This window comes from Momordica charantia (assembly GCF_013281855.1).
Source record: "Momordica charantia cultivar OHB3-1 chromosome 3 unlocalized genomic scaffold, Mcharantia_2.0 BLBB01000003.1, whole genome shotgun sequence".
Lineage (NCBI taxonomy): Eukaryota > Viridiplantae > Streptophyta > Magnoliopsida > Cucurbitales > Cucurbitaceae > Momordica > Momordica charantia.
In genome coordinates, this window is record NW_028275161.1 from 22,969,465 (window position 1) to 22,995,515 (window position 26,051).

The 26,051-nt window shown below is 34.6% G+C and overlaps 2 protein-coding genes across 4 annotated transcripts; both read left to right on the top strand.

Moving 5' to 3' along the window:
- Window positions 1-1,292: 1,292 nt before the first annotated feature.
- Window positions 1,293-6,847, top strand: LOC111008743 (uncharacterized). Of its 3 annotated transcripts, none has more exons than XM_022281539.2 (10): window positions 1,293-1,448; window positions 1,545-1,721; window positions 2,270-2,445; window positions 3,578-3,977; window positions 4,130-4,413; window positions 4,531-4,599; window positions 4,703-4,759; window positions 5,174-5,226; window positions 5,319-5,394; window positions 5,552-6,847. In XM_022281539.2, exons 3-10 carry the CDS (start codon window positions 2,438-2,440, stop codon window positions 6,501-6,503), a joined length of 1,899 nt encoding a protein of 632 aa, XP_022137231.1. In that variant the 5' UTR covers window positions 1,293-1,448; window positions 1,545-1,721; window positions 2,270-2,437; the 3' UTR covers window positions 6,504-6,847. The 3 variants fall into 3 exon arrangements, with proteins under 3 accessions (XP_022137231.1, XP_022137228.1, XP_022137229.1); XM_022281536.2 differs by having other exon boundaries at window positions 2,275-2,445; XM_022281537.2 differs by lacking the exon at window positions 1,293-1,448 and having other exon boundaries at window positions 1,460-1,721; window positions 2,275-2,445.
- Window positions 6,848-17,137: 10,290 nt separating this feature from the next.
- Window positions 17,138-22,002, top strand: LOC111009036 (transcription factor TCP18-like). Its single transcript, XM_022281949.2, has 2 exons — window positions 17,138-21,795; window positions 21,879-22,002. Exons 1-2 carry the CDS (start codon window positions 20,788-20,790, stop codon window positions 21,912-21,914), a joined length of 1,044 nt encoding a protein of 347 aa, XP_022137641.2. The 5' UTR covers window positions 17,138-20,787; the 3' UTR covers window positions 21,915-22,002.
- The last annotated feature ends 4,049 nt before the right edge of the window (window positions 22,003-26,051 follow it).

Sequence of the window (26,051 nt, forward strand, 5' to 3'; positions counted from 1 at the left end):
CATGTAAAAAAAATGCAAACAAAGAATTAGTATAGCATAAAATAACTATTATATATATTAATATATTTAGATACGTAAATGTGTTATGCTACACGATACATAAAATTCTAACCTACTTATTATACAGATGAAATATATTTCTTTCGAGTGAGGTGTTTAAATAGTATGATTATGTGCTTAAATATGTAATTATTATAATAATTTAATAATACCGTTTTCTGTTAATAAATTTTAACATTTTTTGTACCTAATGACTTAATTAATAATTTTGTATACGTTAAAAGACGATGAAAATTGTCTCAAACATCAGAAACTATTTCCTATATTTAATCTTTATTTTATTTAAAAATTTATTATTATTATTATTATTCTTTCGAAATAATCAGACAAAACGACAACAACATCATTTGAGCGGTTCAATAGTTTTCCTTCTCATTTAATTTTTGGAAAAAAAAAATAATGGAAAAACGTAGTTGGGAAAATGACAGATGCACCATATGATATGTAAGAATGCCCTTTAAAACTCCCAAGATGACTTAAGAAAAACTTTAAAATTACGAATAATGTTTAATATTTATTGCATACCGCTATAATGTATTCAAGTTTGAAAATTGACCGGGGCGAAAGTTGGGAGGCTAGGGAAAAAAAAAGACAAAAATATCTAAAGGGAAGTGCTATTTTATTCAAATTAATTATATTGATTTATAGGTAAAATAAAAAAGATATCGAATGAATTGAATTAAATTGTAAGATATTGTGTACATTTAAGAAATGCCATAGCATCTGACAATAGAATTATTGTTCTGTCAAATATCGGTAGATATTTTACTAGGTGAAAATTTTTAGTCGAGCTAAATTCTTTATCACGAGTCTTTTTTCCTTTTTCTTTTTTTTAGTACCTACAAACCGAGGCTTGAATACACGTGTCCAACCAAGAAAAAAAAGCCATGCGCTGGATTTTATCACATAACCATATTTAACCTAAAAGCAAGTTGATTTTTTTTTTCATTTGCTTCTAAAAATCTTTAACTATTTTTTATTATCAACAAATTTCAAAAAAGCATTTTCAATGAGTTAAAGCTCTTTGATCGCTCTTTAACTAAAAGACTACCATTACACGTTATTTAACATGTGTCAAGACTTAAGACACAGAGTTTTATTACTAAAAAGAAAGGTTATTCAGGGAGTCCCACAGGTCGGTCCAATAGCATCCGAGTCGTGGAAATCTGATCTGACCGCACCACAATGAACGGTCTAGATTAGGGTGGAGGGCACGTGTGTCGAAAAGCAGATTAGGGAGAATCCACGTCAGAAATACGTGTATTTAATCGGAAAGGATCGAGGTGGAGAGGGAGGGACACGTCAGCTGTTTCCTCCCCAGAAGCTCACACGCGGGGGAATTCTTCTGCCTGACATAGCCACCGGCCCAAGAATAACCGACTTCCATTGTACGTCAAGAATCGCCGTTGTTTTATTGTATCACTATAATCAATTCAACCCGATAATTTCTCTCTCTCTCTCTCTTCCCTAATTTCCTTCTACAGGTTTTCCGGTTCTTTCTCCGATTCGTGTCTAAATTTACGCCTCGATTTGGGTCTGGATATTGTTTATCTCTCTCTTTCTCCGATTCCGTAAATTTTTTCGGATCGGGAAGAGATACTACAAGAAGCTTAATAAATGATTCAAGGTTTTGTTGACGATGTGCTTGCTGTTACCAAAGAGTGAGTCCCTCTTTCTTCCGCTTTCCGTCGGCGTTCCTGATTAACTTTCTTTCAGCTAATGGGGATTTTCCTTTTGTTTTATCGTTTTTTTGGCGGTTGATGATGTATGTTATTTGCGGAATCGAGCAAGATAATTTTGATAATCTCATTCTCATCACATAATATAAATGTTGGATGCTTATTTCGAATATTGCAATGGATTAAGCAAATTCGTGCTGTTTTCCTTGAGGAACTGGGATTTTGTTGGATCTTGCCGTAAACTTCTATCCCTTGTTTCCCCATTTGTTCATGTTGTCCTTTTTCTTAATCCCTATGCTCTTCATTTGTATTTTTATGTCAATGGAGAAATACGCAACTCTTCTTGATTGCTGAAGTTTTTCGACCTTTTTGTGGCCAGTTGTAATACATTTGTAACTTGCGTCTAAGAACTTCTTTTTCGTTGCCCAATTTGTTATTTGTTTCAATTTCCCTTGAGGCTTTTGTTTCTTACTAGTTGAGCTTATTTCCTTGCAGAAGTGACTTCATTCCTATTTTATTTTATTTTTTAGTGCAGGTCGGTGAAGACACTCACGTACGAGTCCTTGAATAATGTTGTGAGGCTGATCAACGGATTATCTGCACTTCTGCTGACTATTTTACCAGGGAGAGGTTCCGTACTAGAAGGTTATGGCTGGGAGCTCAGACCAACCTTTCGAGGACCTCGTTTTCCCCGCTGGATGGAAAAGTATGTCGATTGACCTGAATTCTACGACGTTTTGGTGTCCAAAATAATCTTTCATAATAGATTTCGCTGCATGCTTTTAAATTCACTTTTAATCGTTAGGAATGTCCAGGTTATCATGATACTCACACACGCGATAGACTTGGAAATCTTTATGGTTTATCCTTTCCGTGACTAGGATAAGCAGTAAAAGGTTGCTATTGTGCATTAACTCATGCCTTAAAAGTATCGAAGTCATATTTCAGCACACTTTTTATTTATTTTTCTGTGAAAAAAGTTGTGCTTCGACTCACGGTATTCGTTTGTCCTTTTAGTGACGAGGATAAGCAGGGACAGATTTACCTTACTTGTAACCGTAATGCAAAGAAATTTGAAAGGGACCCCTGCTACTGATTCATTCGTACTTTTAAAAAATATCAATCCTAAATTTTGTGCAGGGCAAGTTTGGGATTGCTATAGAGTTTAGTCTCTGAAAAGGTGAGTGGGATATAGGATGAATAAGGCCACAGGAGGATGGGAAACACAAGTAGTCAAAATCGAGGATTGGAGAGGCAGAGATTTACCTATGGAAAAGTTAGATAGAGCATATGAGGCGTTAAATTTTGTGTTTTTCATACTTACGTTAAATTGTAGTTTTAACTGTTGAGACAATGTTGGAGCCATGAAGTTTGGAATAGTATCGTGAGTACATGAGTCATTGAGTCCACAATTGCACATTTTTTTCGTGGGAAAAAGTTATTTCCTTCATAGTTCAATATTCTCTCTAGATCAATCTTTTTTTAAAAAAAAAGGGAAAAGAAGAAAGTGTGATATTGTTTCACCTATTGAAACATGCCCGTTAGCCACTCCACATTCCAGCGTGGTTCTTTCCCAATAGAAAACAGCCTTTGTATCCTCATGGCTGGTGGGTTTTATGTTCTGTATACGACCCTGCTGCTCTATTTTTGCGTGTAATGTCAATACCTCATTTTCCCTTGATTTAAATTCGCCATTTCAGATGTAATGAGTAATTCTTCAATGCGTTCCTTTCCTTTCCTTTTATCCTCATTGCCATAGGATAGAACTGCATTGCATTTTATATTTATGCTCTTTGGGCAAATAAGTGGTTGACATGTTTTCTTCCTGTGGTGCATAGTGGTGTGTCCTCTTTCAACCAGTTCATTCACGAGCTTTCAGTGGATTCCGACGAGTCGAGCTTAGATTATTCCTCCGGGGAGGAAGATACTTTTGCAAATGCAAATGAGTATCCTGCATCACCATCATCTCACAGTTCTCGGGGCTCCAGGTCCAGGGCTAGTGTTCATGTCAAGAATGTTTGGCACTGGACAGAAAGGATCAAAGGCATCTTTCTTTGGATTCTTTTACCTGCAAAATTTCTATTGGGGATTCCATTTCGTATTTGTCACTTTTTTTTCATTAAATGGGCTGGGTCCTCATCCATACCTGGAAGTCCTTGGCCCTCAATTAAGAGGGTGCATAGCCATAAGGACCATGTTGTTCATCGCACCACTGACCGGAGACGTGGAGTTATTGAGGTTTCTCCTTTACTGCTACTAGTATTTTCTGGTTTTCCCACCTTTGACTTCAGTTAATACTAGGAAACGTTGTGCTGATAGGATACATTTGGATATGCTTTATTTGGCCTGACTTCTATTTTTTAATTTCTCTTTCTTTCCTTGTTAATCAGGATCTTCATCTTGCAAGTGAAATCTTTATTGAATCTGTCTTCGATATGGTCCATAAGGCTGCACATTTTATTCTCTCGCCATTAGATGCATTCAGAACTCTGTTCAGATGGTTTTGTTCTTGGAGTGGTTGTGAGAGAGATGATGATGGTATTGGTTCAGATGTCATTGTGCCTACAGCTACCCTTGGAGATGATGACCCTGTGCCTAGTGAAAGGAGTTACACCTTTCATCAGTCACTAAATACAGATGCCAGAACGTGCCAAGATGTTATATCCGAGCTTGGGTAAGACTAGCATTGGTGGCTTCTCAAGGGTTTATCCTCTACCACTTTCTTCCTATCCTCTAGGTATCAGCATGAAGCTATTAGTTTCTCATCCTCCTATCTTTCTTCCTATCCTAGGTATCCATATGAAGCTATTCGTGTTGTGACTAATGATGGATATGTTCTTCTTCTTGAAAGAATCCCTAGGTACAATACTAGCTAATTTATTCTTTGCCTATTTGGATTTTTTTTTTTTTTTTTTTTTGGGGTCTGAACGTTATGTGGCAAATGCTTGTACTGTTATTTGCAGGCGTGATGCTCGTAAAGCTCTTTATCTGCAGCATGGATTATTTGATTCGTCCATGGGGTGAGGTTTCCTCTCCCATTTCTTACCGGTTTCTGTTTTGCAGCTGTACATAGTCTGATAGTTTAATCTGTGATTTAGGACAGATAGGGAATACATCCTGACTTATTTGATTAGGGTCAAGGACATCTTTAAATTTATATACAGGCAACGAACTGACAACATAGTTACAAAAATTTGATCCCTGATAATACAAAAGAACATCTTATGGATAAGGAGATAGGATTGTTACTCATATACAATGTCTGTTAAGATCTGATTCTTGAACTACTCCCCCACCACCTAACCCCGGCACCCACACAAAAAGCACTAAAACAAGGTTGAACTCATTATTCTTTTTTATTCCTAGTTGGGAGAGGTGGGGAAGTTCAAGCCTACATCTGTTCTCTAATTATAATAATTCTTTTTTCTGCTTAGTTGGGTGTCAAATGGGGTTGTCGGGTCGCCAGCTTTTGCAGCTTTTGATCAAGGTATGTTTCTTTTTCCTCTGAAGTTCAAGCCTCGAGCCTTCGGCGATGACGCATTAGGCTTCGTTCATCTACTAATTAGTTTTCTTTTCCAGGGTATGATGTTTACCTCGGGAATTTTCGTGGGTTGGTCTCCAGAGAACATATTGATAAGAATATATCTTCAAGACAGTAAGTATTTGCGTTTTTCACTTTTCTACATATCTTCAATTCATTTAACAAACTAATCCGCATCATGAGAAATTCGGAGGTTTGATAATGTGGAGGCTTTATGTCCTCATGCGTCGGGAATAAAATATTTTACTTACTGATGTTACAAACTATCCAGGTACTGGAAATATTCCATGAATGAACATGCCATGGAGGACATTCCAGCGATGATTGAAAAAATTAATGACGTTAAGACTTCTGAATTGAAGCTCAGCCAACCTGAACTTGCAGAAGAAACCGACAATGATCAGCCATTCAAGCTTTGCGCTCTGTGCCACAGCATGGGAGGGGCTGCTATGTTGATGTATGTTATAACAAGGAGGATTGAAGAAAAGCCACATAGATTATCCAGATTGGTCTTATTATCTCCTGCTGGATTCCATGACGATGCCCCATTTATTTTCACAATAGTCGAGAATCTCTTACTTCTGTCAGCTCCAATTTTAGCTCCATTTGTGCCTGGCTTGTACATACCCACCAGATTTTTCCGTATGCTTCTCAACAAGTTGGCTCGTGACTTCCATCACTACCCTGCGGTTGGAGGGTTGGTTCAAACCGTCGTGAGTTACTTTGTTGGTGGGGACAGCTCAAATTGGGTTGGAGTACTGGGAACACCGCACTATAACATGAATGATATGCCTGGAGTTGCATTTCGAGTAGGCGTGCATATTGCTCAGATGAAGCATGCCAAGAAGTTTAGAATGTTCGATTATGGAAATGCATCTGCCAACATGGAAGCCTACGGATCGCCAGAGCCATTGGACTTGGGTGAATACTTCGGGCTTATTGATATCCCTGTAGATTTAGTTGCTGGGCGGAAGGACCAAGTGATAAGACCAACAATGGTGAAAAGGTACTATAAAATGATGAAGGATGCAGGTGTTTGTGTATCATTCAACGAATTCGAATACGCGCATCTGGACTTCACATTCTCGCACCGGGAGGAGCTCTTGGCTTATGTAATGTCTCGTTTGCTCCTGGTCAACGAGCCCGGTGGAACAGAACCCAAACCAAAACCGAAGTCGAAGCCTTTTCCAAAATTGAGACCAAGAGAGAACTTGGATGGCTAGCTTACAGAACACCTCAAGAACCCACTTTCTTAAGTTTCCAGGATGTGGCAAGCAGAACAGGAGAATGAGAATGTCTTTATAGAGTTTGTATATTTTCGGTTAAGCGTCACCCAGTCATGGATTTGGTCATCGTCCCATCAAATTTTTTAGGAGGGAATGTATTGCTATTGACGGTGATCTTCTCTGAACTAAATTATGTTCTTGATTTCTGTGTGCTTATAGAAGATTACGGACGTTGGTTATGATCTGTAGCCTGTAATTTAAATAATGTATTGTTCATATATATTAGTGGAAGTTGAAATCGTAGGCATCAAATAAATACATGCTATATCTGTTACGTCTCATTTCTCTTCTATACTTCAAAATTGAGTTTTTTTCTTCAATATCTTTTAACTGTTGATGTGTTGTTTCATTATATTGTATATTCCTCACAAACAATATTCGAATTCTAGAAAAATATAGAAAGATATCTAATATTTGGTGAACGAAGAAATCGAGATAACCAATCCACGCGCGGTTTGTTCTGTTTTATTTTCTCCACCATGTGAAATGTAATGACGCCAAATTTCGTAGACAATTAGTAAATTGTTCGAACAGTAGATGGAATACACTTTTATCATCGCCCACGGTCCGTTTTCCTTCTTTTCGTTTTTCTCGTATTTCTGAATTAATTTGGAAAGTTCTCTACCTCCTTGTACTCCTACTTCTGTTGGATTATTTGTTACTGCAGCTGATTCAAGGTCTTATCTGAAGTTTCTGGAGACGGAATTTTTTCTTGTTTGATATGGGGCAGACTGATGGATGCTTTACAAGAATATGCGATAAGAGGTACCTGACCATTGTCCTTTTTACTTTGAAATGATTGTGTTTTCGATTTTCTGTTTTATGTGGTATAGAAAATGGCAACTGTACGAAACTTGCCCTCTCTTCCTTCCAAGTGTGACGAAATAGTTTCATGATGTTATGAGTATCAACTCTATTTAATTTCATGGTGATGGTTCTAGTTGTCGTGTTTTAGCTAGCCTTTTATGCAATTGGTTTGCCATGATGGCTCTTCAATTTACTTTCACTTTTACTGACGTTCTCCTTTTCTCATTTCTCAATCAATTTAGATAAAAAGGCTGGTAAAGCACAATTTTGCCTGTGGGCTTGTGATTAGTGCTTGATTTTGATTTCTTGGCTCAAAACTGTTGGGAAATATCTATATTTTTCAGTTATGTTTCTTAATGGTCTCTTTGATCGTTAGTCTGATTCAATCCCTTCTTCTCCACCTTGTTGTGGAGGAGGGACTTCATTGTGAGATATTCCCACCCCAAAGGAATGTTATCTCTCCCCTTCAAATGGAAACTTTCTCTAGTGACCACTGTAGAGGGAGAGGGAGGAGAGAGATTATAAATAAATGGATTCCAGAGAGATAATATGATTTGCCATGCATCTATTTTAGTGAGATTACCGTACAGGGAAAGGTGCAGAGACAGTTGAGGATGATGATATGATTTGCCATGCCATCTATTTTACAGTACGTGTCTTCTTCCACGCCATTCCTTTAAAGGACACTTAAATTTGAAGGACGAATTATGTATAAATGAAATAAAAAAGGTACTCCTATTGATTTTGAACAAGGGACAAAACTGTCAAAGTTTCACGGGTTGGGGTGTATTTTAGCCTAGAAGTTGAGTTAGTTATCTTGATTCAAATGTAGAGATCTTTGCAGTTCCGAGTATTCTAAGAGGGCGTAGCTAAGCTGGACAGAAATCTTGAAAATAAAACGTATTATAATTTCCACTGGAAAATCTTTTTTCACCTGTTGGTGTACATAATGACATGTAAAACTTTGTTAGGAAATAATTCTTCAAGCTCTTGTAAGGTTGACAATGATGACTAGAGGAGTTGCTCCTACACGGAGAATAACTTCTGAAACTATTTCTAGAATTTAAGGCAGCATTGGAGAAAGGAGAATAACGATGTCTGCTCATTGCTATCAGATAAAGGAGTATTTGACAATGAGGCTCAGAATTTGAGAAAGAACTACAGTTCAAGGAGTTCAAAGCTGGTGTTCATGGAACTGATTGTGGAAGACTTGCATAATTGTAACTTTGGTAAAACCTTCAAAGGTCCACTTATTGATCTGTGACTGGTTTAGTTGCTCAGTCTAAGCATCATAATGGTTCTAATAGTGTGCTTACAAGGCTGAATTTGGCTTAGGGGGATAGATTGTGTGCTTATGAGTTGATTTTGAACACTGTTCGGTGTGTATAAAATCCTAGAAATAGGTATCCAATTTGATAACCTGATTCTATTTTAAGATTCAAAAGGGTGAAATAGAGTGAATTATATCTGCACCAGGTTCAGTAGTTTAAGTATTTCAAAAGTTAGTCATAATGAGCAAGAGAGCAAACAAGTATTAATTTGTACCATACAGTTATACCTGTTCATTGCCATGCATTGTTATTTTAAAGAAGCTCGTTATCTCTGCATTTGTTGCTTGCCTATGCTTCATGCCTTAGGTCCTTAACGCTCTCTGATATCAACATAACATCTCGTCTTTTACCCTAAAAAACTGCAACGACAACAAGCTGCCCTTGCCCATGTATCAGTGTTGCTATTAAGATATTATCTGTAGTTCAAATAATGTCGTCTTTTTAAAGATTCACGTCATACAAATGAATTGGTCTCATAGCCACTTGGTCCTTTTTGGGCTAAGTTTTTGAGGGTTGTGTCAAAATTTTCTTTAGTTCTTTGGTTGCAACGTTAAGAAATATATCCTCATCCTCAGAAAGATGTTCTAATAAATTGTTGGGAACAAACTGCTGCTGTTCACTTCAACAAAAATTGACGTGGTATAGAGATCTGAACAGTAAGCTACACATCTCTTCCCTCACGCTCCTCTTCCCCCTCAATTGGACGCTCCAACCACGGTTTTCATCTTCCTCGTATCCATTTTTTACTATCTTCAGCTGAAGATGCAGCTGAAGATGAGAGATCCGAATAATGATTTTAGAGACACCCATTTATAGGGATTTTGTATACTTAGTTGGAGGACTAGCCACCATTTTCAGAGGGGGTGTTGATTCAACATAGGGAGGGTGATGATCCAAATTTGCGTTTTTAGATCCTAAGTCTGGAAGAGCTTAAGTTTGAATATAAATTTTCTCTATGTTCGAACATTGATTTGAAAATGAGAGGGGATTGATTCAAAATCCCCACTATTTTTCTGAGTATTCATTGCTCTAGCGAGAATGAGGTGAGATAGATTTTCTTCTTTGGAAAGACGGAGAGATTTCCTTTTCTCAGCGAGACAGGGAGTTTGTTGACCTTCAGCATAAGAGAACAAATCATGGGAGAAGAAAGTGTTAGTAGAGAGAGAATAGGATAGCAGGGCCACAAACATTAAGGACTAGTAAAATTCTAGCCTGATATGCATTAATTATTAACACAAAAATTCATGTCACCGTTGCCATATCACTATCGTTAGTCTATTCTAAAGAATCATTTTAAAAATAGGGTTGATTGTTGTTGAACTCAAAAAAGAAAAAAAAAGACGAAGTTTTTGAAGTTTAGAGACAAAAAGAACCCCAACCCAATACTTATGGATTTCAAATGTAATTTCTCTTTTTCTTTCTTAAATGATTAAATAAGTTGCTAAAGACTTAGATTGATGTCTCCTATTTACATATGTTAGCTGACATCCTAGAAATAATTATTTTTATATTTAGGCATAATTCTTCAATGAGCATGAGTTGTTCTCTTGTTGTATTGGAATGCCGGAAAAACTGAAGGCTGGAGCATTGTACTTGTTCAACATAAAAGGGAGCGAGACCAACCAAGGACATCCATAAAGATGGTTTGAACTGAGATTGTTCCTTTCGAGTTTACTTGGTTATAGTACATGTTAATTTGAACCGACCAAGAAGATAGTAAAGTTACAGGGCCTGTGTGGCTTGCAGGAATTAAAGAAATAAGTACCTTCTTTTACCTTATTCGAAAATAAAGACATAAACATGGAATCATTTTAACCACGTAATTTGGAACTAATTTACATATCATGGGGCAGGGAAGTTAAAAGAATGAGAATGTTCTTCATTGTGCATATAATGTGTAAAAATAAATGGCAGTGTTTTTACCATTGATGTTATTATGGTACCTATTTATGTTGTCTCAAAGTTCAGAGAAGTCTTTCTTTGAAAGCAAACGGGGTTGCCAATCACTTTTGTATGTGGACCAAAAGCTTAGCTTTCAAATATGGACCGAGAAAAATCTCAGAGGGATGTACCACAGGTAATAAGCTTCTGTACAGGTTGGTCACACTTCTTATCTGGTGATAGGATGTGGATTGGGCATTGAGGTTGGATGGATACTGAAGCCATTGAAGAAAATCACGTGGTAGTAAAATCTTGACTTTAGCCGAAAGATCAAAATTAGTGATCCATATTTTCTGTATCTTGATTCTTAACAGGCATGAGCTGGATCAGCACAGCACACACTCTGGTGGCCTGCCTAGTCTCCAATCCTTTTTTCAATTCATGTCAGGTGCTTCCCTCCCCTCTCTCTGCCTTTTTTTCCCTGGTCAGATTAAGCACTTGAAATAGAATTGAATGATGCTAATGTTTCTCAACCGATTTGACTCGTCAACAAACACATGCACACAAAAGAAAAGTAGTCTAGCCATTTGTGTTCTTACTTCATTTTTAGATATTTCATGATGGCTTAAGATGTGGAGGCAATTTGGCCTTAGGTTATTATGTCGTCAAGAGAGATTATCAGTTTAAAATTCCCATGTCAATGAAGCTGCCAAAGAATGGAATTTTGAGGCAGGAGTTTCACTTTACTTATGTGGACCGACAGAGATTAGTGGCATTAATTTAAACATAGGTCATGGTTAAGAGTTTCTGAACCATTCATGTAGCTAAGGTTGTCTTTCCGTGTCAGACATTTGCCATGCCCACCCCCGTGAACTTCACGTGTATGTTTTTGAATTTCACGTGTACAATGTCTTTAGTGTGGCTTTTCCCTTTTAAGACAACTTACCCTGTAATCTGGGGGGCCCCCCCTCCCTTCCTTTTCTTTGGTTCTTTCTTGTGGAATCTGTATTGGAAGAAACACTTTGGCTTCCTCACCCACATGACTACTACCTCTCAGAGAACGCAAGAAAAAGCTCTGAACCTTTCCTCAGCTCTCTCTCACTCGGCAAAACGTCTCTGTGATTGAGGTTTTTTATTTTTAGTTGATGGGACCAAAAGCTCACTGATGAATCAAAAAGGTTATGGAGAATTGTTAGTTCATTAGTTATTTGTGAGTAAAATGGTGGGACCCCTGTGTTATTTGACGCCTTATGGTCATGGCCTTTGATTTTTGGATCATTTGGTTGGTCCAAGTTTGAGCTGATCTCATCCATCTTCATTCTTCCCCTTTAAGAACAGCCACTTTTCCTGCAGCTTCCATCACTTTCCCAGTGAATTTTTCTTTCCCATTCAAAGCAATACAACAAGAACCATGAAAGTGAGCCTAAAGCAGCACTAAGAATTACGATCTTGGGAAAGATTAATTGGTCCATGAAGAGGGAAGTTAAAGAGGAGATCATGGAGATTAAAAGTGCTTCTAAAATTGAGAATTCCAAGACAAAATCCTCATGTAGAGGAGCTGGAGGATTGGTGCGAGAAGGAAAAGGTAGGCTGTATATATTTGGCCGATGTGTTGCTATGCTTCTTTGCTGGCACGATTGAAGCAATTCATTGTATCAAAATCCCATGCATCTGTTTTTGTTAGTTCTTATCATTTCCTTTTTTTTGTTTACTTCTCTTTCTAGATCAATCTGTACATCTTATTGTAATCTTGTAAGATGAAGGTTCTGATTACTACAATATGTCACCCACATTGACCTATCTTCATAAAAAACATGGACACATTTTCATATTATAATTGGGACAATAATTTATATGATAAGAAAATCATGAGAATATTTGGAATGATTAATGAAATTCAGTTAAAATGAAGCTGAAGTAGACTTTGTAAGCTCATTTGATGTTGATGTTAAGATTGTTCCCAATCATTTGAGACAAGTTCGCCACTGTATGCTTAACCCCTTTAGAGCTAATATAACTAAAGTTGATAGTGATATAGATAAATAAAATTGGAGTGGGGATTTGAATTTCTGATTTTTTAGTCGAGAATATGTCTTTAATCAATTGAACTATGTTCGGACGAGGTCCAATTCAAGTCCAATATGACCCAACTACATTGGCTCGAGGGATATAGCTCAGTTGATAGAGGGATATAGCTCAGTTGATAGAGTTATACTTTTGCAATTGGGTCACTGTGACTACGGGTTGACAAATTGTGACATGAAAAGGCTATTGTATTAACATTTTCTGTATGTTATATTAGTTTAGGCCTAAAGGGTATTTTAGTAACAATATCTATATGTTACGTTGGGTTTAGTCCTTGGGGTTGTTTGGGCCTAGTACTGTCAAGCCCACTCCGATGGAAATGTACAATGCAAATTTGCCTGGATTTTTCTTGGATGAATGTCTGAAGCATATTAGCCCTAAGTAATTTAATTAGACTTAAAAAACAGAAAAGTGAAATATTTATAAAAATAACTATTTATATGTAGATTAAGCAAATCAATATTAAGTTATTAACAGTAGTAACTTGTATATCATATCAACCAATTTAACTTCTATATTAACTAGTAACTTTGAAAGAAAATTATAACAAAATTGAACGGTTAAGGTTTCAATGTCCATTATAACGTAATAATCTCTATCCTACTTCTAGCCCATCTGAATACAATTTAACTGATTAAGATATATATTATGGATAAAAAGGATTGTGGGTTCGAATCCACACCTCACGTGTTGTTTGTATACTTGAAAAAAAAATCTATATCTTAATGGAGATTAAATTTAACAATTGCTACTAACATGTGTTCATAGCTAAAATATAGTATGTAAATTAGGCTTAATCGTAATAAGAAATTAAAGTAGGGACGACTAAATAAATTGTATTAATGAGGGCTTAACTAATAAAAGATAGTGTAAGATGGTTCACACTTCGATTCACCAACTAAAAAGATAGAAAGTCAAATAGCTAACATTTTGATAAACTTTAATTTCAAATAGTATACCATATGTTTTGAACATAGACTAACTTTAATTATAAAACTAAACAAATATGTAATTAATTTTAAAAAGTTCATATATATATATATATATATATATATGTTTAATAATTGGTTCAATTTGCTGAATTAAAAAATCTTTGCACAATTCGCTTCTATGGACCTCTTTTTTTTCTTTTTTCTTTTTCTTATTTTTACCACGGAAATATATCACACTCAAAGAACTTTGGCTTCAACTTATCGAGATAGAAGTAGGCAAAAAAGAAGAGGTTCTTGGGATTGCGTGAACAAGTGAGGATCAAAAAAGTTATTTTTAGAGGAGAGACTGAATTTTGGGAAGTTTATTTTGAACGTTACCAAAGGCAAATTGTTGGTGGTATTTCAGTTAATAATATAGTTTCTGATTATTTCCTTCTTTAATCTTACACTTACATTGTTGCCCTCTTCGTCCTTTTTTCAGTTTAATCATACTTTATTCTATCCAAAAACATTAAAATTTTGGAGTATAATATTCATTCATAATTATTTCACCCTTAAATCTTATAATTAACCATTTAATCATCTAGTGAGGGAACAAAGTCACTGGAGGAGCTCGCGATTCCAGTGGCCCAGACAAATTCTTGTGGATTTCTTTCATTCTTATTTTTTGCATCTCAATTCAGTTGTAGGAGAAACATCCTGTAGATGCTATCTGTTGAATGTATGGCTCGAAAGAAATAATCGCTCTTTCTCGAATAGCTACGGATCATCCGTCAATCCCTGGAAAGATATAAAAATATCTCTGCCTTCTCTTAGTCTTCAAAATCCTTTATCTTTTTGTAACATTTCGTTAAATTGGATTGCGTTCACTTAGCTGTATATTTCTCGCATATATCTCTTTAACGAAAGAGTTTCTTATTTAAAAAAAAAAATTATTTAGTGTGTTTGAGTTTTTATATGTAATAATTAAATAGATCTTTTTCTTTCGAATTATCAAACTTTAATTATAGAAAAAAAATTCAATTAAAACCGTAGTTATTGAACCTTTTGATTGGAGGGTGAATTTATAAATAATCTTTTGTAATAATGACCTCTCCCCCACCTTTTTAAGTTGGAGTGCTTTCATTTAGCCTTCCATTGTTGTATGTTTCTCACACATGGCCTTTCGTGTTCATCTTAAAAAAAACTTTAGTTTTCAAACCCATCTTGTCGTTCTTCCTAAAGTTGCCACTTTCAATTTTGGCTTGAAAATTCCCTGATTTATTACATGGATGGTTAATTATGTTTAAATTAATATAAATAATCCATGTATATCCCATTGTTTTCTTTATGCAGTGTCGATTAGAGGGCGCTTAAATAAATAAGATATTTATTACCATTTTGTATAATCAAATGTTATACCTAATAATGAAATTAATTTTTCAAATAGTGAAAAACATTTATACATATAATTGTTAATGCTGGTAAATAGATTAAAAGAAATTCCATGGAATATTCTATTTCTTCTCTCTCTCATAGATTTTTTTTTTTTTTTTTGAGAGTTCATGAGAGACCTTTAACCGTACTGTTGAAACCATTATTTGATGGAGATAAAACCCACCCGGGCCCCTAGCTTAGGGAATCCACTTATTTTGACTGATGTCACTCGCACGTGTAAAGTAACAGCAAAATGTGGCAACTCCTTTTTTTTTTTTTTCCATTCTTTTCGACATTAATTTTCCACAAATTATAGTGTGAGCGAGCCACCAAAAAACCTAAAATTACACTTTGATTCACATTAAAGTACTCTTATTACCTAAGTAAACCATTAAATCATCACTTCACCAAAAAGAAAAAAACACAACTAAATTGATAGGCTACTCAAGTAGATTGTACTAATACCTAATCTAATAATTTAAACATATTTTCATAGTCCCAATTGCATAAAATTAAAATTAAAAAAAATTAAAAAAAAAGTAAAAGACAAACTACTGACCAAAAAAGGAAAAGAGAATTGAGAACCTAGCTCATTTATGGAATCATATTCAATGAATAGACAATAAAGGCAAATAACCTACACTTTTCCTTTTTGATGTTTCCTTTAACATTTTGCAAGTGATAAAAATTAATCTAATATCAAGTTATAAAATTCCTTTTCCTCACTAAGTTTTGGATTATACAAAAATGAAAAAAAAAAGAAAAAGAAAAATAGATATGTCAATATTTATATGAAGATGACATAGAGTACTAAGAAGATAACATCATTTGTGGAAAAGAACATCATATTATTGTGGAAAATTTGATGTCTTTTCAATGTCAATTGACCCCTCCACCCCCCTCCCCCCTCCCCCACCAAAAAGAACAAAAGGAAAAATAGAATAAAAGAAGACAACCAAAATCAGATATAAACAATTGAAAAACTGTCCCCTAAACATAGTTGACATTGACATATCATCCAAGCCAAAAATACAGTAGTAAGCCAAAATAATTAATGGGGCTCTTAAAAGGTAAAGAAAGTTCAAAGCCAATGAGAAATGGCAATAACCTAAAGCACTGACCAAGAGCAAGATTGGGAAACAGAAGGGAGAACAATAGATAAAAAAGGAAAAAGGAAAAAAAAAGAAAAAAAGAAAGGCCAATTGAGACTTATAAAAGTAGGACATGTGATCGCATGAGAAGCAAAATTGAAAAGTTTTAGGGTAAAAAATATATATCATGGGTGGTGGAATCTATAGGGTTATTTCAAAATTGAGTTTAAACCCATTTTTTTTAAAGCAGACTTGGAAGTATGATTATTCGAATCTCTAATCTTTTAGTCGATGATAAAATCATATATCTTAACTAGTTGAACTATATTCAAATTGGGTTTATCTTATAGACTTTCATATATCTTAACTAGTTAGAACTATATTCAAATTGGGTTTATCTTATAGACTTTCATACATCATAGATTTATAAACTACACCTAAATTTACACTTATATCCACGTCTTTTAAATTCATAACTTTTGCATGAACAAAACATAGATCTCCAACCTTCAATTTTATTAACTCTTTATTTATTAAAACGGTAAGTTAAGTATCGAATCTCATATCGAAAAAAATAAGGGACCTACAAAAATTTATAATATACCTGAACTGTCGATTTGTTTTGAGATAGAACTCATGAATATTAATATAGTATTAAAGCCTAACAACCTCCAACGAATCCAACCAAGATTGGTGAGTTCAAAAGAGCTATCATCTTAAAGTCGTGTTAAGGATCCACATAGTATACACGGAAATTAATACTTGGGAAACAATTTTTTAGAAAATAGTTTTCTAGTTTTTCCAATAAAAGAAAAAAAAAACACACTATGGATAAATGGGTTTGGATATAAGTGTTTTGTTAGAAAGTTTCTTTTTTTCTCCTTTTAGTTGTCCTCGTGATTTTATTTTCTTGTTCTTTTAAGTAGAAAACATTTTTGTTATATAAATTTGCCAAAAGTAATTGAAGATACAGGTTCTGAATTAGAGACCACACTCTTAAAAAAGTACCAGTGTGGACGCTGAAATGGAGAGAGACGCAGGAAATTTTCATATTACAGTCGAGAGTCGAGCCAGAAGTTGGTGGCAGTAGATTCATATACATATAACTGTAGATATATAGTTCATCATTCTTTGCCAAATCAACATCTGAGAAATTTCATGTGGTCCAGTTCTCATTCTCATTGTTGGCCACCACTGAGTGAAACCTATCTTGGATTTTATCTGCAACTTTTCATTTTCTTAGCCAAATAAAAAATTCTGCATACATACTTCAATATTCTTAGAAATGGAAACTAGAACTTTAAAGATTTGAGAACGAGGTTTGATGTTTCGTAGGGTCGGTAGAAATTAATGTCGTGTGACTTACGTTAGTAGACCCCTATAATAATCGAAGCTCAATTACTTGAGCTGAGCAACACTATAACCAATGTGTGCCAATGCTCCGAATAGTTGCCATTGTGTCATCTCAGAGGACAAAAGTTTCTTCAATTTCAAAACTTTGGAGAAGAGTTTGGACCTCTTATTTCTTCACTCTTCATAGCTGATCTTTGGTCCCGCCTCTTTAAGACCTTCCATACCTCTATGGCGTTGCTGGCTCAAATTGATTTGTTCATTCAAAAGTCTCCTTTCTCGAAAACCAGAGGAACATTTTACGGTGCAATGCTTTTGTTTCCATTTTGTAAAATATTTGGATGGAGCGAAACAACCTGACCTTTATGGATTCTTCAAGAGCTTTGCCCTAATCTCTAGGATGACATATTGACTCTTGCCTCTCTTTGGTCTTCAAAGTCATCTCATTTTTGTAATTATAACGTTAGCTTCTATTTCTCTAAATAATAAATTGGAGTGCTTTTATATGAACCTCATCTTTTTAATGCATGCTTTTCACGAAAAATAAATTCTGTTTTCATTTTCCTTTTAAACTTCACACAATACACATAGAAAGTAAAAATGATTTGACCAACATGGTACTTTCACATGATCTGCAAGACTATATAATATATAAGGTGCTCAAACATATATATAATATTCTTAAAAATAAATAAATAAATAAATAAGAGCCCACTATAATTACATATGTGAAACTCACACCGAAAAAATTATTAGATGAAATCATCACAACATGTCTCTTCCTTTAAATACAAATTCAAATTAAAATGTGTAGAATTATCAGCCACATTATTTCAATCTCAAATAACTTACCCTTCTTATCTAGGTAAAAAAGCCATCATGGGTTGGAATAAAAATGGTTGCTCATATCACACAGAAAGGGAAAACCATGAATTGATCTAGTTTGATACATAATAATGAACCACTACCCCAAATTTGTACTATATTATTATTCATCTTCCCCATCTTTTGTAGTTATATTGTTTTTTTGAAAGTAACCCTCAAAACACACACAAGAACACAGCTAGATCTGCATTATCTTTGTGTGGTCCTTTGCCATTATGTCAGCTTAAAGTAGCCAGTTTTCAGCCCTAGCTAGATAAAAAAGAAAAAAAAAGGGGTTTTTTTTTGGTGGGTTTTGGGATAAGTGGGTGGGGAGAGGAGGACGGCATGTAAAAATGGAAAAAAAAAAAGAAAAAAAAAAGTTAGATGGGAAGATGGGGTTTGATTGGAAGTGGGAATAATGGCATTTTTTGGAAGAAAGATGAGATGGTTTTGTGTGGTTATGGTAGTTGGTGATTGGCTAGGGTTTCAGAAGGTCTTTGTATCTACAGTGCCGCAAAGTACACAGTTTTTGTTTTTTTATTTTTTCTTTAATTTTTGGTTCTTCTCTCTTTCTTGTCAAAGAAATAGAGAGAGTGAGAGAGATAAGCAAGCACGCATGGAGGAAAGGCAACAACAACATTCTCTTCTGTGGCTGTGCTCACTGCGCACAGAGTTTGATTGATGGGTGAAAGAAGAGAGAGACACACACCAAAATGTTTCTACTTTTTGTAGAAAGTGACCTTCAATTCAACACAACACATTACACAAAACCAGTCAAAATCTGTATTAATTCTTCTGTATTCTCCCATTTCATCTCTCTCTCTCTCTGATCTCTCTATGGCACCAGCGTGCCCATTTTGGGTGAAATAATTGTCCTTTCTTCCCTTAATCTTAGACATGCCCACGTGGACCTAGTTCTCAAAGGCACATTTGTCACCCCCATCATATGTGTAACTACATGATTAAAAGTGATTCATAAGGAAAAATGAGATCATTTCAGTAATATTTTTGTTGGGTTCACTTGGGTGATTTGTATATAATTGTGAGAACGAATGAATGAAAACATATGTTTGTTTTTGTCTGTTGGAGGATTGTATGGATTCTCTCAACAACTTGCTTTTTTCAAGTCAGCTGGTAAATCACGCAGTGATAAGGACATGTTGCTTTTGGTATCACCTATACATGAGGTCTTGTGTTTGAATCCTGTGTTGGTCATAGTACTGCTTGGTCGTCCAGACAACGAACCACAATCCTAGATATCCACTAGTGTAAACCACAAGACATTGATTTGAAGTTTTTTGATCGTATCACTAAAAGGGAAAGTGCACATTATTGATATATGTAGTAACACTTTTTTTAAGAATTTCTTAACCGTGTTTACCTACCTTCAAATTAATCTCTCTAATATAATTTAGACATGGTGTCAGTTCATTCATCTATCTCTACTATTAATGGAAAGATATCGAATCATAAAAAGTTGATTGAAAACAAATGGGATCCTACTCTAGATCTTTTGGTTGACTTTCCATATTTATTGATGTAAAAACCAAGCTGTATTAAATATGGATGAAAATGACTGTGGCTCCAACTATACAACGCTATTACAAAACAATTAAACTAGGCTGATCATCGCATAATTACTAAAACCTAACCCTAATTAGCCCTAGAATCCCATGCAGAGTTTAGAATATTTAATGTTGGGGATATATAGGGTTCATAGAAAGTCATTAAATTGAATTTGGTGGGCTGTGGGGCTTCAAACAACACACCCCTTGGCTTATCCCCTTTGTCAAACTCTCCCCTTTTCTGCAAACCACGTGAAGTGGAACACACAAAACCAGTTTCAACCCCCACTAACTTCCCATAATATCGCTCTAAAAAGATCCAACTTTTTTCTCAAAAGAAAAAGATGGATCCTTGTCCATTTACACAATAAATGAATCCTCCCTCTCCCTCCCTCCTGTCTTTCTCTTTACAATTATATATATAATCTCTCTATCTCTCACACCATCATATATCCAATTGTTCAAAAAACTCTTTTTTTTCTGTCTCTTTCCATTCACCTCCCTCTTCCCTCCATAGTACTTGTGATCCATAAACAGTAATTGCAACTGTGCTGTCTTTCTCAATCTTTCTACCCTACTTGTCCTTCCCCAAGAAAGATCAGCCTTAAGAGAAAGAAAAAAAAATGTAATTAAATACAAGGGGTGTCTTTTTTTTTTTTTTTTTTGCTCTCTTCTTGATCTCTTCTCAGAAGCAGAAATTGTATTGTGTGGAAACTGAAAAGGATGGGAAAAGCTTTTACTTCTAATTTTCTCCTCCAAATGTCATCAATTTAAGCAACTTCTCATCATGTCTAGCTAGGTCTTTTGCACTGTAGAAACCATCTGAAAATTATTTCTTTTTTTGGTTTTTTTCTTCAAAAGCATATACCTTATTGTTGATCTACTACTTCTCAAGAGACATGTTCTTCTCCACCAATAGTTGTGCCAAAAATGGGCATGAGCTGCAGCATGACCCATTTCTCAAACACCAAGATTTACATCTCCCCATCTCTTTCTTCCCCTTTCCTTCCCCTTTTGAGGTTGATGAATTATTCCATGAAGATCACTTGTTCCTCCAACAACCCCACAAAATCCCTCTTCCTCATAACAACCCTGAGATTATTAATAATAGTAATTCCACAGCTCCCATGGCCATGATTTCAAATTCAGATGAGCAGAAGAAGATCAAGAAGGCCCCAAGAAAAAGGTTGTGCAAAAAGGACAGGCACAGCAAAATCTGCACAGCTCGTGGGCAAAGGGACAGAAGAATGAGGCTCTCCCTCCCAGTGGCTCGGCAGTTCTTTGGGCTACAGGACATGTTGGGGGTTGACAAGGGAAGCAAGACAGTGGAATGGCTGCTGGTACAGGCCAGACCAGAAATCTTAAAACTTGCTAAGGAAAGAAATTACAGCCTTGGCCTCAGCCTTGACCGAGCCAAAAGTGTTTGCTCCTCCACTTCTGAAATTGACGAGCATGAGCATGAAAATGAGAAGAAATTAGTGGTTAAAAAGATGAAATCTGGTGGGAAAGAGATGAAAAAGACGAGGATTAAAAAGCCAATAATCAGGAAACCCATGGCCAAGGAGATGAGGAAGAAGGCTAGGGAAAGGGCAAGGGCAAGGACTATTGAGAAGAATCAGATATTGCAGATTAGCCGGGATTATTCAGTAATTTCTGATTTTGATCATCATGATCCCAAAATTAATACATCTTCTTGCTTTGAAACTGGGGAGGAATCAGGTGCTACCACTCAGATCAGCTACAATTTCAACCCACCTGCCATGGAAGTTGAAGATCATCATCAACCAATGAGCTCCCAATTCGGATCTGATTATCAAAATTCTTTGGAGATTATGGGAAACTGGAGCCCTTCTGATTCCACTTTCAATTTTCTGCACCAAACTTCAACTCTTGATCTCCAAGTTCAGGTGAATTTAGTTTCCTCAAATCTTAATCAAACAGTTGCTTACTAATTGTACTCAAATTTTTGTTCTTTTTTTCTCTTTTTCAGGAGCAGGAACTTGGAGACTCTCAATTCTTTGGATGATTATTTGGTCAGGCATGTTACAAACAAATCCAACATGGGTTTTGTTCCTTAATGTTCCCAAAGGAACCAGCTGGGAGGTATCAAGTGGAAAAACATTATATTAATACTCTAGCACTTCATGTGTATTATTGTTCTTTCACTTGATGATCGAAATTAATGTAAAACATAGAAATATTTCTCAATATATATTTGCATGACTTTCTATTTGACACAAATTGTGCAAAATTTTCTTCTATATATTTCTCTTTCATCTTCTTAGCTTCTCTATATATTTCTCTTAAGACCCCTTTGTTGACAAGTTGGATATATCCAAGAATATGAAGATTCAAAATAAGCTTAATTTCAAAAACAAGATATCAAATTCAAATGATTATCAGGATTGGGATTTCATCTACTTCTAATGTGTATTGCTTGTGTATTTGTATCTAGAGTCTCTCACATGCAGGTGAGAAAAATATATCAATATTTATGAAATTCTTAATGTACTCTATTATATAAACCCTTTTTTAGATGGGTTTATATACTCTATTATATAAACCTACGTTTGTTAAGTGATCTCTTTTCAACGTGGGATCCTCGACGAGAAGAAAGCTAGTTATTCAAAGCCCAAAATGAATATAATTTTGTGATATCCATCTTATTTTCCACCTAAATGATTATGCATTTGAAACCCATTATTTAGTACTTCTTGCTTCCTTTCCTTATCCACATTTTCCTTTTTTCCCAAAAGGATCATGCTTTTTTATATTTTCATCAAAACTGTGCATGATTTTATTTTCTAGTCTGTGGATTACTCTGAATCCCAGTAATGAGAGATTTATCCCACACCTTTTAGGAAGTGATGGAAATAGACTCAAGAGAGAGCAATTACCAAAATCCACTTCCAAGTTGTGCATGATGTCAATTCTCCTAAACACTAAAATGACACAAAATTTCAAAGTATGAATGATGGATTGTGTTTAACATTAAAAGTACCTCCATTATCTTCTAAACACATATATATCCACTAAATTAATCATAGGCAACAGAATTTAGTGAGACCAAAACTAAATCTTTAAGAGAATGTTTGGCTCACAGAGGAATGAGTTAAGAGAAGCTTGGCTATAAGTTATGATTTTGTAAAAGAGAGAACACCTATAGCATAGAAAGTAGAATTTGAATTTTTGTAGTTTAGAGTAAAAAAAACAAGTATATTTCTCAAGCATATATAGATTATACAGAACGCATATAAGTTTTTAGAAACATATACACACACATAACTTCACCATCTAGAAAGTTTAGCTTCATCATTTGAGGGTCAAATTATATGTTTATTATTGGTGATTGGGATTGTAGTGGAACTGACTTTATATCAAGTACTACAAAGCTTGTGTTGTTGTCATGTCAATGGAAATGCGATCCCAGTTTTTATCAACAAATGTTTGGCCTCACTTTCAGTGTCTTTATCAACAACTTGGTTTATCTTCTCCATCTTTATCAACAAAGAAAGTACTTAAAAATTTCCTTATCCTCTATACGAATTTGGCAGCTGGAACTCTGAGGTTAGTATTTGCTTACTTAACTACAATAATTCTGTCTTAGTTGGTGAGTCTTTAGAATTTCCCAACATCCCAACATTCCAAGATGCAAATATGCTTGAGTGATTTATTTATTTTGCCTAATGACTAAAACTTTAAGTTATTGATTTAATCCTAATTATTTAGCGATTATGAAAAGCTTTCAGATTTAGCAGTAATTTGACATGGTATATGAATTGTGTATCTTTGTACTAATCTAGTGGCTCAAAATAATATCTAAGTGGATACATGTGGTGGAAGTGTTGGAAAATGTAGTAAATTAATGCATTTTCTAAGAGAAGTTGGAAGATTAAAAGTTTGATCCATTAAATTTACTATTTTATGCAAAGTTGTTTGTGATTTCAGATGCACCGATATTTCAGAGGAAAATATGATCAACTTCCAAAGGTCTTCAATGCTGGCTCTAAAAATTGGCACATTTTTGTAAAGTTGTCAACGTATATATATGAAGGGGCTAAGAAACACTACCTAAAACTGAAGGCTGATTATCATCCTTGTTGCAGCAATTGCTCGTAGAGGCGACGCTGTTCTTTCTGGACCTGCAAGCTGAATTTTAGTAAATTTTTCTTTAGAATATTACATCGCAAATACAAAGTGTGGAAGTTCGAATGGAGGAAAAAATGGAAAGAAATGTTTTTGTTTGACCACAATGGGAGTTGAACCCACAACCTTTTGATCCACTAATCCACTGCGCTATGCAATCCCTTGGGATAACAATTTTGAAGAAATATAAATGACTTAACCACTAAATTATGTTCCTTTCTTTGCCCATCTTTAACTGTTATAATAGTATAGCAAAGTCTAAATCTGTTTAACACTAAAATTTTTTGATTTTTATCCATTAACAATCTACTCGGTTTTGACCAATTTTAACATATAGCTCAAATGATTAAGGTATATATATTCAACCAAATGATTCTAGATATTGTTAAATTAAAAAAAAATGTACTGAACGTTATAAATTTGTTTAATAAAGGAGTCTAACACATGAGGGAAAAAGTCATAGCTCAATAGATAAAACATTAATTAAAACAAATTTTCAATAAGGTTGAATTACACACCGCCCATAATTATTGAACTACAAAAAATTTAATATAAATTAGCTTAAATTATGAAGTGATTTAGTATTGATCAATTTATAGTGAAATATGGAACGACTATAGTTTCAATGACCAGCAAAAATAGAAATAAAATATTTCATTTTGATCTGGTAAAAGCAAAATAAAATGTTGAGGTTACTTTTATATGTATAAATTAATCTCCCTAATTTGTCTAAAAAAAAATTTAATCTCTCTGATATAGTTCTTAAAGTAAAAGTCAAAGTGAGTATAGTTCAGCGATGATAAGCCTGTATCTCTAATTAAGATGATGGACATGTATCTCTAATTAAGAGATTGTGAGTTCAATCCTGTGTGTAAGTATTCCATATGCAAAGATGGATAACTCATGAAAAAGGGAATGCAACAATTTTATTCTTCACAATTTGACAATTATTACTAAAGAAACATTTAATTTTTTTTAGAATAAAGAAAATTTTATTTGATTAAAATAACATTTAATTTTACATCCACATACTTATATGCATGCCCCATTTTAGATGCTAAACATATTAGATGATTATTGAAAAGAAATAGCTCTTTTAACAGATAGATTTATGTTGGGTGCCATCATATTTAACATTAATATAGCATATGAACTTTGTAGTCAAGCGTGCTTGTTGACATTAAGAAAATGCTTGTGCTGCACTTCTCTTTGAAAAAAAAATTAGATTTATGTTGCTATATATTGATTCCATTCATAAATTAGTATGTGTTAAATTACACCCACCCACCAACAATAACAAAACACTTGGGTACAAAAACCTATAATACAACAGTTTTGGAGAAAGGTATGAGCTTGAAAAGGTCAAAAATAAGAAGAAGAAGTTAAGAGTGATGTATTTTGCTAAATAAATTAAAATTGTTAAACTTATCAATGATTTGGAACATTAGTTAGTTGTGTATGATGGATTCAGGAACATGACATTTGAAAAGCAGAAAAAGTATAAAGGTCTTGTCACAATGAGTGTCCTCTTAAGAATTGATCAAATAAATAAATAATAAATTTCAAAAGTAGACTTTATTGCCTGTGCAGAGAGACCAATTCTGTAGAAAATATTATTTCTAGCTAGGGCTCCTAAGCAAAGGATGAACACTACTATTAACTTAACACTCGGTGTTGTCAAATTTTTAGAGTTTTAGGAAAATCTTACCAAAATATTAGAGCACTTCCTCGATATTTCCAATTTACAATCATCCTCCACTTCGAAAAGAAACCATTTTCAATCTCAATTCTAAATGATTTTGAGTGAAAAAGTAAGTCATGTTATAGATGTTTCGTTCACAAGTTAAGAGTTGAAAAGTTTACCCATGAAATATCTTAGAATAATGTATTTGCAAATAGTAAAGGTTAGAACATAACCTAAGAAATAAGTGTTAAAAAGCTTACATTTGTGTACCCTAGATTGATGTAACCCATAAAAGAAGAAGAATAATAATAAAGCTTAGATTTGTGATTGGAT